General features: G+C 43.1%; 1 protein-coding gene and 2 long non-coding RNA genes across 3 annotated transcripts; 2 read left to right on the top strand and 1 right to left on the bottom strand.

Moving 5' to 3' along the window:
* On the bottom strand, positions 1–1,082 carry LOC119344418. The gene is made up of 3 exons (XR_005166659.1): positions 974–1,082; positions 708–895; positions 1–103 (listed from the first exon to the last, which is right to left on the bottom strand). It is a non-coding gene; the product is annotated as an uncharacterized LOC119344418 (long non-coding RNA).
* Positions 1,083–1,357: 275 nt separating this feature from the next.
* On the top strand, positions 1,358–4,842 carry LOC119344417. The gene is made up of 3 exons (XR_005166658.1): positions 1,358–1,505; positions 2,018–2,198; positions 3,191–4,842. It is a non-coding gene; the product is annotated as an uncharacterized LOC119344417 (long non-coding RNA).
* LOC119344415 (putative disease resistance protein RGA4) lies at positions 4,843–9,986 on the top strand. Its single transcript, XM_037614860.1, has 3 exons — positions 4,843–6,697; positions 6,786–7,114; positions 7,977–9,986. Exons 1-3 carry the CDS (start codon positions 6,670–6,672, stop codon positions 9,984–9,986), a joined length of 2,367 nt encoding a protein of 788 aa, XP_037470757.1. The 5' UTR covers positions 4,843–6,669.
* Positions 9,987–12,480: the final 2,494 nt, after the last annotated feature.

The raw sequence follows: 12,480 nt of genomic DNA on the forward strand, positions 1-12,480 counted from the left end.
TGGCCTTGTTTCAGGGGAGTTGTGCGGGTCATCTTCTTGATTAGGAACATTTGGCTTCAAGCCTTCAACTCTTCACCCCAAACCATTTTCTTTTGTAAATAATCTGCAAAAGAAAGACCAAATTCGGTTGATAAAATCAAACCACATAAAACAGAACACCAGAACTATCAAATGTGTCATCTAAAGATAAGTGCTTACCAAAGAGTGAATAAATCAATTTTGATTTATATATCACTAAAATCAGATATAATCCAGATGGATCTCAGATTGATACAAAGGAGAACTGGTTTACATAGTAGGTTGAAGATTTTAAGAAAAGATCAATCTATTTTTTTAGCAGGTGTGTTTCCAAACCAAGTGATTTATATTGCGATTAAACTTGCCATGAGCATCCTTGGTTCAGTTGCTACCACAAAATATATATTATGAACACATAATGTTCTCAATTATGAATCCCATCCTCCTGTTGATCCCACAAAAAAAGAAATTAGTTGCTAAACATCCTTGGTTCAGTTCGTGCAGCAATGGGACATCCACAACCCTTTATGATGTATGCTCTACTACTGATGTTTGTAGTTCAGTTTTATATCCTTCTTTCCTAGGGTAGCAAATATGAACATGATTCAGCGTTTTGGTGGATCAAGAGCTTTCCTATGTGAGATAGAGAAAACAAACAACAGAAAGAGGAGATTGAGAGGGGGACAGACATGAAGGAGTAGACTGGTGCAGAGGAGACAGGAGGGCGTCGCTGGCAGCAGGGAGGACGACGACGACAGCGAGGAGACCAGTGCTCCGCACGGACTCGACCTCGTTTGCCAGCGACTGACGGACCCATGTGCGCGTCTACGTCCCGAGCAGCGGCGGCGACCTGGCAGAGGACGGAGTGCTTGATCTTCTGCCCTGCCCACACCCAAAACTTAATCATGGACACAATCAAGATGGAAAGTTGCAGTTTTAATAGCAGAAAACTTACATTAAACCCCCAACCTTGAAAAAATGTGTGAATAAAGAACTCTTGGGGGTGCTTAATTCAACAAATTATAGTTTTTGGACTGCTCAAGAATTGATGTATTTGCCCTTTGCCTCCCCATCTAGCTCCGCCACTGTAATTAGCCACTAAATGATGCTTGATGGATGCAGTTTGCTGCTCAATGGATACAGTTTAATTTATCATATTCAGTCTGCTGTTCAATGGATCCAGTTTCATTTATCATGCCACTAAATGATGCTCGATGCTTTCGTACATTTTGCATGTGTCTGTGTACAACTGTACATCCTTGCGAATCTATCGAATCTCATGTACCTTCTCGTGTGATTGACTGATTGTTTCGTAGATACAGCAGGAATTATGCTCTTGAAGTATTTATTTCAACATGACTTCTTCTGCATGCATACCACACATTTTTCTCGTTCAGAAACACCAATTTACTATGGTTATCTTCGCAATAAATGTGAACCCAGAAGAGTTTTCTTCCAGATTACCATTGGTTCGCCATTGGCATTGGGTATGTATATGTCTTCTTTTCGTTCTCCATTTTACGAAATCCCTGTGATCTGTTATGGAAAATCACATCTCTACTGCAAATGTAGTGGTTTGTTACCATCTAGCAGATAGGAATGCTATATCTACCGATTCTCGTAGTTAGTATCTTGAACAATGCCTTTCCATATTCAGTACGCTGTTGAATGGATCTGATTTAATTTATTCTGCCACTAAATGATGCTTGATGCTTTCATACATTTGTACGAGTGTGTACATCCTTGTGAAACTGTTGCCTCCCATGTAGCTTCTATGGTAAGTGTTCCTATATACAGGAGGAATTATGCTCTTGTAGAAGCTCGTAGTATTTATTTGAACACGACTTGTTCTGCATGCAAACCATACATTTTTTTTCTTGTTCAGACCTCAGAAACAGTCATTACCATAGTTATCTTTACCATCTGGGTGTGGGAGTTTCTAGCACTGGGTCTGTCCTGTAATCTTCATAATAAATGTTACACTCATTTTTTCCATCAGGAATCTGGAGTAAATTCTTACTCACCGGCCACTGTATCAGTACCCGAATGAGCTTGTTCTTGTGTGAGGCCCTGAACTTGAACAAACCAATCCACCTGAGCACAAGCAGTAAAAGCTTGCTACGAGGTTCACTCGCCAAATGATTGATAGAGATCTGAAACCAAAGCTCAAATGAGCGAAAGTAAGGGCCAGCTGCAGTTCAACTTTTTTGTTTCCCTGTCACCTTATGATCATCTGGTTTTGGTTCCATAGAATAGAAAGTCAAATCGTGGTGACTTATGTTACTTTCAATGGTTGCTCTTTTTTTTTCTGGGTAATTTCAATGCTTGCTAGTCTTTTATATTTCTCCCATTAATTTATGTGGCACCCCCATGACTTGTATCACCAGCTAGTGGATCTTAACATTCTGAGCAAGTTATTGCATTATAATATTCATGTGAGTCAGCCAGCTGTATTTAAAATCCGTGCCAACTTGCCAATTTACCTGAATACAATAATGTGCATATCGAATGCTGTCATGCTATATTGTGATGTCTGATTAAATGCTGTCGACTTTTTCTGACACATAATCATGTAGTCCCTTCGTCCCATGATATAAGATCGTTTTTCAAGCTAAACCATTGAAAAACGATCTTATATTGTGGGACAGAGGGAGTACATGTTTGATTCTTTACTAAACCATTGTTCTAAACCAGACCACTCTCTGCTTAAACATTGGCGGTAGGTCGCTCCTCTTTTAGTCAGTCGATTGTGTTGGTCATGATGGGATTGCAGTTGCTGCGATTTCTAGAAGAGGACTGACCCATCACACTGCATATCCCATTCCTATTTTTGTGGTTCATGTATAGGTAAATTAAGTACTTAGAGCCTTATTGTTGTTCTACTGCATAGATAGCCCATATTAAGCATATACGACATACCATTGTGTAACTACATCTTCTCTAGTTGAGTGTCATATAAGGCAACATTCAGCATAAGTGCCTAACATCATACCATTGTATAGCTACATCTTCTTTAGTTGAGTGCCATATAAGGCAATATTAAGCATAAGTGCCTAAAGTTTTGGTGCCTGTTCACTTGTTATTTTTTAGAACGCGGATCTCTGTATAGATCTCAATACACACTTACCTGGGAGAGAGGGAGACCATGACTAGTTTGTGATGTGCTTTGTAGGTTAATCAAATGGTTCATTTAATGGACCGATTGCTCAAACTGGAAGGTATGCATTTGCACCTTACTCCATATCAAGTTCATGCGACTGGTCAAGATGAAGGGATGCTTGAATATATTCCTTGAAGTTTGCTTGCACACGTAACTTCATATTGAGGATCATGGACGCCAGTAGCCACTGCTGGGTTTCCAATTGACTTGTTTGGAAGAAAGGGTATTTGCATTCTAGCTTCATTTCTTAAGTAGATTTGTTTGTACAGAAAGTTACTTTGTTGATTTTGGTTAACTGCTTGCTCCTGATTTTAACAGAACATGATGGTATTATAAGTTACCTGCAAAAGTTCCATCCTGACGAAGATGGTCCATTTGATATAACTGTCAATGCTCGGAAATTTATGTTTGTGTCTGCCTTTTATGCTTGGAAATAATTATATAGAAACGTTGATTTCAGTTCTCTTTCAAGTCAGTGATTTTCAACTGTCAATCTTGTAGTGCTGCATCTCTAAGATGATTCTTTTTTGCTTCAGAGGAAAGTGAACTCAGCAATCAAAGTGATTATATTCTTCTGTTCCATCTTGTAAGGGTTATATAGTGCAACTAGGCTTTACTATTTTTGACTAAAATTTGTATCAATTAACACCTTCTGCATCATGTTGTTTGCCAAGCATATTAATGCTCTGTTCTGAAAAAAATTCATCTTTTCCTCTTTGCATCATACTGCAAATGTAGCGGTTGGTTGCCATCTAGCAGGAATGCTAATATTACTTGAAAGTTGTGTGGAGCACGCTGTTGCTGAAAAACGCCACCATAACTATAATTATTCTGGGTGGAATCATACCTTTCTATATTCAATCCACACTGTTTTATTTCTTAAGTAGATTTGCTTCTACAGAAAGTTACATTCATTATTTTTTTGCTTGCTCTCGGATTTTATCAGAGCATCAGTGTTATATGTTACATATAAAAGTTCCATCCTGATGAAGATGGCCTGCCAATGCTTCAAACCGTCTATAAAAGGCTGTGCTGGTTACTCTGCCATGACATATATGATGTGTGCTGGATACTGGTTTGTGTTTGCCTTTTATGCTTAGAAATAAATATCGTTCAGTTCTCTCTAAATTCAGCAATCTTCAACTGCCAATCTTGTAGTGCTGCATATCTGAGACCATTGTTTTTTGGCTCCAAAGGAAATTGAACTTATTGGCACCGAACTTCATTTCTGCTCTTCTGATTACTGTTCAGCAATTAAACTGGTTGTTTCTCGCATTTCACTTTTTAGTAATTTATATAACACAACTAGGTGCTTATTATTTCTGACTAGTATTCTTATTTTATTAATGCCTTCTGCATCGTTTTGTTTGTCAAGCATGTTAGTGCTCTGTTCTGAAAAAAATCATCTCTGCCTCTTTGGATCATACTGCAAATGTAGTGATTGGTTGCTATCTAGCAGGGATGCTATATCATTTGAAAGTTGTATTGAGCACATTGTTGATGAAATACACCACCATAATTATAACAATTCTGGGTTAAGCATGACTTTTTATCTCTACTCTTATAAAAAACCGAGTTGGTGATGATGGTGTGCCTGCCATCTTGCAAGATAGACCGTTTGATCTATATCTGACAGATAGAAAGCAAACTATGGCAATTTTGCAAAAAGATACCCGCACCTCTCTCCACATTTGCAGATAAGGCCTTCCCTTGTTCATCCTTATCTCCCACAACCTCATTGTTGAGCAATAAAAAAAGGAAACCTCTGGAACAATCTGGCATGGTGGCCGCATGGGTTTCTACACTCCTCCTCACCCTATTTCTTCTCTTTCTCGAGATATCATTAGTTTTTACACATGGGATTACTCCCGCATGGGTCAATCACAACATGTGTTTTATAAAAAATATGCATCCAGACGTTCCGTGCAATGCACGGGCATCTTGCTAGTATTGAATCCACTTTTCAGTTGATCCAGTTTAGTTAATTGTGCGACTAAATGATGCTTTCATATATTTCAGTTGATCTCTTTGTTTGTCTGTGTGCAAAAGCTTGTCCTAATGAATCTTTTGAACCCAGTGTCATTCTGTGATAACATTATCTTGGTCTAGTTTGTAAATGATCTGGCAGCAAATGGGGGAGCATCCAAGATAATTTGGACTTCCATAAAGGGTAGTCTAGTCTTGTTTTACATTTCATGGAAATTATTTTGGCTTTTGTTCTAGTCTAGCACAAAATGCTGTTGCCTGCTGTTGGATTAAAATGTGGGTGGGTTGGAAGATTTATTACATCTGGTGTGTGGGGTCTTGCATTGCATGGTTGTGTCAGTGGGAGCAGTGTTTGACACCCGTGACACACACGGAGCAGCACCCCACATGTGTAGTGTTGGCTGCTGTATGAGACATGGTGCGTCAGCTTTGCAGCACATGTGCTGCTGCTGCAAGACCACAAAGTCTTTCCTTTTCACACATGTGCCAAGACCCAGTGAGTTAATTCTCAAGCGCCAGCTAGCTAGATAGTTTGGTGATTCATATTCAAGAGTGGCTTAGGTTTAAGATAGCAAATGGGGCAACATCCACCAAGATGAATTGATAACAGTTCTAGTTTGTTTTTACATTCTGAGCCAAATATTCCTGTGAAGCCAGTCAGTCATATTTTTTTTAGCGCTTGCAAAGCCAGTTAAGCCAAATAAAATGGAATAACACAAATGCTCTGTACTTTTTTTTTCTTTTTTTGTTATGAAGGTTGCCTGTTGTTGCGGAAAGATTAATTACATCAAGGGTCTTGCACTGCATAGTCGTTCAGTCTTGCACTGCATGGTACTGTGTAGGCAGCAGTAGGCGCGTCAGCTTTGCAGCACAAGTGATGCAGCATGTGCCAAGACCAAAGTCATGCCTTTTCACACTTGAAGCTGCACTTCAACTTTTATGTTAGTAGGGCCCTTCCAATTAAAGACAAGGCCTCTCTCTCTCTCCCTCTCTTCAGCAAGCTAGCTAGATAGTTCGGTGATGCATTTAATGCTCCTGTACGTATACACAGGCCAAAATAATAATGATGCTCCGCCGCCTGCAAAAGTATCATAGACCTCAGGCCACCACGTTGGCCTCCATTTTCCATACAAGTCACAAGCAAACTCCTCTTGCTCACACCATACTCTTCTCCAATCTGCACTCCACTAGCTTGCGCCCTGTGTTGTGCTGAGTGTGCTGTGGAGTTCCTGCTGAGACTTCCAGTGGCCGAGCTGTTGGCCATCATAGAGCCATTGGTGTCCATGCTGAGGGACAAGGTGTCCAGCTCCTGTTCGTCCTAGTTGAGCCTGCCCACACATCCGTGTGGCGCCGGCCGTTGCAGCTTTGCCGGAGTCGCCGCCTGCTTCCGCGCCTTGTCACCGGTACCAGCCAACCTATACCGCTGCTGCTGCCAAGCCAGATCTGGTGTGGGTTCTTCCTCGCCATTGTTTCATTGCTGGTCTTGGGTGCTCAGGAGCGAAGTCATGAAGGCACCCTTTAACAACGAATCTGGTAAACTATGACTTGTGGTTCATTCAAGAACAGATCCCAACCTGTGCATGTCTTGCTCACACCATTCTCTTCTCCATTAATTGTGCAGTGCACTTGTGTTCGTGTCTTGCAATGGCGGAGCTGGTGGCTGCCATGGCCATCCGGCCACTCGTATCCATGCTCATGAACAAGGCATCCAGCTCACTCCTGGACCAGTACAGGGTGATGGACGGAATGGAGGAGCAGCGCAGGATTCTCAAACGCAAGCTTCTGGCCATCCTCGACGTCATCAGCGACCCCGAGGAGCAGGCGACAGCCCACAGGGAAGGGGCAAAAGCCTGGCTTCAGGAGCTCAAGACAGTAGCTTATCAGGCAAGTGAAGTCTTTGATGAATTCAAGTACGAAGCACTCCGCCGTGAAGCCGGGAGAACGGGGGAAGTGCATCCCTGAACGCAGCGGCAGCTGCACGCACCACATCCACGGCGCTCGCGTCTTCATGATTCGAATAAAGGCAATGTGCTAGTTAGAGTATTGCCGAACGCTGGCTTTCGTTTTGTCCGGTATATGCGTATTGGGAGACCACATCTGACAGCAGCACCTGACACAAGGCAGTTGGCTGGCAGTAGTAAAGATGAAGAGGGGGTGTACCCATCGGGACGAAGGCGAATAGTCATATGCAAAATAAAATCGCTCAGTTAAAAATATATGTTGTGCACTTAGCAGGCAGTCAGGCAGAGAATAGATTTGTTGTACCGTGGGGCGAGAAGAATGATGTAATCACATCTGTCTATTTATCTCTTCAATTAACACATTAATCCGGCGTTTAACATTAGTTTAAAAACTAGACGGGGTGCATGCAGCAGGCAGCGTGTTGGTTATATGTTTCGTTTGGCAAGAGAGCGAATGTAACCCCACCCATGAAATTTTAATTAAATTAATTATTTATCCACATGTTGTAAAGCCCAAAGCAGCGTGGAGGGGTGCATGCATGGACCACCGACGCGCGCAGAGAGAGCTGCGCACTGCCGTGCACGCCAGCGGTCGCAAAGTCAAAAAAGATGTCCGACACTATGTCAGAAGGCTGCCTGACACCCGCACGCTGTACAGCCACCCTGCATGGCTGGCCCATTTGTGTCAGATGTGTACCGGGCGCGCGAGCCCACAGAGCACAGGTGGCCCCGGTATTTGGTTGTATGTGGCGATGTATTCATCAGTTGTGACTTTTTCGCTTATTCTATGCGCGCATCACCTCGGCGCAGCGGGCGGCTGGATATCTGCGTCCAGCTGCCGCTGCGTGCAGGACGTCCGCTCTCGGGAGAACGGGCACTACATCAAGCTTGGCTTTGATGTAATCAAAATCTTCCCTGCTCACAACCGAACTGTATTCCGTCACAGAATGGGTCGCAAGCTTTGTCGAATTCTGCAGGCCATCGAGGGCCTCATAGCAGATATGCAGGCCTTCGGGTTCAAGAACCAACCAGTGTCACCAGTGTCCAAGGAGTGGAGGCTGACAGATTATGTAATCATCGACCCACGAGAAATTGCCAACAGATCCAGACACAAAGATAAGAAGAAGATTGTTGATATACTACTTGATCAAGCTAGCAGTTCAGATCTCACAGTTGTTCCCGTTGTTGGAATGGGGGGCCTTGGCAAGACCACATTAGCGCAACTTATATACAATGAACCTGAAATTCAGAAGCATTTCCAGTTGCTGCTCTGGGTTTGTGTCTCTGATACCTTTGATGTGAACTCCCTGGCTACGAGTATAGTTGAAGCATCTCCCAAGAAGAATGTTGATACACATAAACCACCACTGGATAGACTTAGAAAATTGGTCAGTGGGCAGAGGTATCTCCTTGTATTGGATGATGTCTGGTACAACAAAGAGTTCCATAAGTGGGAAAGGTTAAAGATTTGTCTCCAGCATGGTGGCATGGGTAGTGCAGTGTTGATAACAACTCGTGATAAGCAAGTTGCTAAAATTATGGGTGCAGATAGAGCTTTCAATCTCAGTCATTTGGAGGATTGCTTCATAAAGGAAATTATCGAGGCTAGAGCATTCAGTTCGGAAAAAGAAAAGCCTACCATGCTAGTCAAGATGGTTGGTGAGATTGTGAAGAGATGTCGTGGCTCTCCTTTAGCCGCAACTGCACTGGGCTCTGTACTTCGTGCCAAGACCAGCGTGGAAGAATGGAAGGTTGTATCATCTAGAAGTAGCATTTGCACCGAGGAAACTGGAATTTTGCCAATACTCAAGCTTAGCTACAACGACTTGCCAGCACACATGAAGCAGTGTTTTGCTTTCTGTGCTGTATTTCTCAAGGATTATAAGATTAATGTGGAGAAGCTTATCCAACTATGGATCGCGAATGGCTTTATCCCAGAACAAGATGAAGATAGTCTTGAAACCATTGGAAAACTTATTTTCAATGAATTGGCATCAAGATCATTCTTTCTGGACATAGAGGAATTTCAGGGCAAAAGGGAGTATTGTTTCAAAACTACATGTAAAATCCATGATCTTATGCATGATATTGCAATGTCTGTTATGGGAAAGGAATGTGTTGTTGCAGCTAAGGAACCAAGTCAAACTGAGTGGCATCCAGATACCGCTCGGCATTTATTTTTGTCATGTGCAGAAACAAAAGGTATTTTGAATGATTCTAAGAAGAAAAGATCCCTTGCTGTCCAAACACTGCTACTTGATAGAACTATGAGAAAAAGCTCATTGCAGCATCTGTCAAAATACGACTCTTTGCATGCCTTGAAGCTTTGTACAGTGAATTCTTCTGCACTGAGACTGAAGTATTTGCGCCACCTGAGGTACCTTGATCTCTCTTACAGTTCTATCGAAGCACTTCCTGAAGATATAAGTATACTATATAACCTACAAACATTGGACCTTTCCAACTGCTCTGATCTTGATCGACTTCCAAGACAAATGAAGTATACGACTCACCTCCATCACCTCTACACTCATGGATGTCGGAAGTTGAAGAGCATGCCTCCAGAACTCGGAAAACTCACTAGGCTGCAGACACTTACATGTTTCGTAGCAGGAGTTAATGGTGTTGATTGCAGTGATGTTGAAGAGCTGCAGCATTTAAACCTTTGTTGTCAGCTAGAGCTATGTCAGGTAGAGAATGTTGGAAAAGCAGAAGCTGAAGTGGCAAACCTCAGAAGAAAGAAAGATCTCATAGGACTGACATTAAGATGGACTTATGTTCATGAAAGCAAGGTGCTCGACAATTTTGAACCTCATGATGTGTTGCAAGTTTTGACAATATATTCCTACGGAGGAGAGTGAAGGAAATATGCCCTAGAGGCAATAATAAAGTTATTATTTATTTCCTTATATCATGATAAAAGTTTATTATTCATGCTAGAAATGTATTAACCGGAAACATAATACATGTGTGAATGCATAGACAAACAGAGTGTCACTAGTATGCCTCTACTTGACTAGCTCGTTAATCAAAGATGGTTATATTTCCTAACCATGGACAAAGAGTTGTTATTTGATTAACGGGATCACATCATTAGTTGAATGATATGATTGACATGACCCATTCCATTAGCTTAGCACCCGATCGTTTACTATGTTGCTATTGCTTTCTTCATGACTTATACATGTTCCTATGACTATGAGATTATGCAACTCCCGTTTGCCAGAGGAACACTTTGTGTGCTACCAAACGTCACAACGTAACTGGGTGATTATAAAGGAGCTCTACAGGTGTCTCCAAAGGTACATGTTGGGTTGGCGTATTTCGAGATTAGGATTTGTCACTCCGATTGTCAGAGAGGTATCTCTGGGCCCTCTCGGTAATGCACATCACTTAAGCCTTGCAAGCATTGCAACTAATGAGTTAGTTGCGGGATGATGTATTACAGAACGAGTAAAGAGACTTGCCGGTAACGAGATTGAACTAGGTATAGGATACCGACGATTGAATCTCGGGCAAGTAACATACCGATGACAAAGGGAACAACATATGTTGTTATGCGGTCTGACCGATAAAAGATCTTCGTAGAATATGTAGGAACCAATATGGGCATCCAGGTCCCTCTATTGGTTATTGACCGGAGACGTGTCTCGGTCATGTCTACATTGTTCTCGAACCCGTAGGGTCCGCACGCTTAAGGTTTCGATGACAGTTATATTATGAGTTTATGCGTTTTGATGTACCGAAGGTTGTTCGGAGTCCCGGATGTGATCACGGACATGACGAGGAGTCTCAAAATGGTCGAGACATAAAGATTGATATATTGGAAGCCTATGTTTGGATATCGGAAGTGTTCCGGGTGAAATCAGGATTTTACCGGATTACCGGGAGGTTACCGGAACCCCCCGGGAGGTATATGGGCCTTAGTGGGCCTTAGTGGAAGAGAGGAGAGGTGGCCAAAGATGGGCCGCGCGCCCCTCCCCCCCTTGGTTCGAATAGGACAAGGAGAGGGGGCCGGGCCCCCTTCCTCCTCTCTCTCCTCTCCCCCCCTCCACGAATCCTATTCCAACTAGGAAAGGGGGGGAGTCCTACTCCCGGAGGGAGTAGGACTCCTCCTGGCGTGCCTCCTCTTGGCCGGCCGCCCCCCCCCTTTGAACCTTTATATACGGAGGCAAGGGGCACCCCTAAGGACACAAGTTGATCAACGTGATCATATTCTTAGCCGTGTGCGGTGCCCCTTTCACCATAGTCCTCGATAATACTATAGCAGTGCTTAGGCGAAGCCCTGCGACAGTAGTGCATCAAGATCGTCACCACGCCGTCGTGCTGACGGAACTCTTCCCCGACACTTTGCTGGATCGGAGTCCGGGGATCGTCATCGAGCTGAACGTGTGCTAGAACTCGGAGGTGCCGTAGTTTCGGTGCTTGATTGGTCGGGCCGTGAAGACGTACGACTACATCAACCAAGTTAATGCTGCCGTTGTCGATCTACAAGGGTACGTAGATCACACTCTCCCCTCTCGTTGCTATGCATCACCATGATCTTGCGTGTGCGTAGGAAATTTTTTGAAATTACTACGTTCCCCAACAGTGGCATCCGAGCCTAGGTTTTATATGTTGATGTTATATGCACGAGTAGAACACAAGTGAGTTGTGGGCGATATAAGTCATACTGCTTACCAGCATGTCATACTTTGGTTCGGCGGTATTGTTGGACGAAGCGGCCCGGACCGACATTACGCGTACGCTTACGCGAGACCGGTTCTCCCGACGTGCTTTGCACATAGGTGGCTTGCGGGTGACAGTTTCTCCAACCTTAGTTGAACCGAGTGTGGCTACGCCCGGTCTTTGTGAAGGTTAAAACAGCACCAACTTGACAAACTATCGTTGTGGTTTTGATGCATAGGTAAGATTGGTTCTTGCTTAAGCCCGTAGCAGCCACATAAAACATGCAACAACAAAGTAGAGGACGTCTAACTTGTTTTTGCAGGGCATGTTGTGATGTGATATGGTCAAGACATGATGCTAAATTTTATTGTATGAGATGATCATGTTTTGTAACCAAGTTATCGGCAACTGGCAGGAGCCATATGGTTGTCCCTTTATTGTATGCAATGCAATTGCGCTGTAATGCTTTACTTTATCACTAAGCGGTAGCGATAGTCGTGGAAGCATAAGATTGGCGAGATGACAACGATGCTACGATGGAGATCATGGTGTCGCGCCGGTGACGATGGTGATCATGACGGTGCTTCGGAGATGGAGATCACAAGCACAAGATGATGATGGCCATATCATATCACTTATATTGATTGCATGTGATGTTTATCTTTTATGCATCTTATCTTGCTTTGA

This window comes from Triticum dicoccoides, unplaced genomic scaffold (genome assembly GCF_002162155.2).
Source record: "Triticum dicoccoides isolate Atlit2015 ecotype Zavitan unplaced genomic scaffold, WEW_v2.0 scaffold168421, whole genome shotgun sequence".
In the NCBI taxonomy this organism is placed as follows: domain Eukaryota; kingdom Viridiplantae; phylum Streptophyta; class Magnoliopsida; order Poales; family Poaceae; genus Triticum; species Triticum dicoccoides.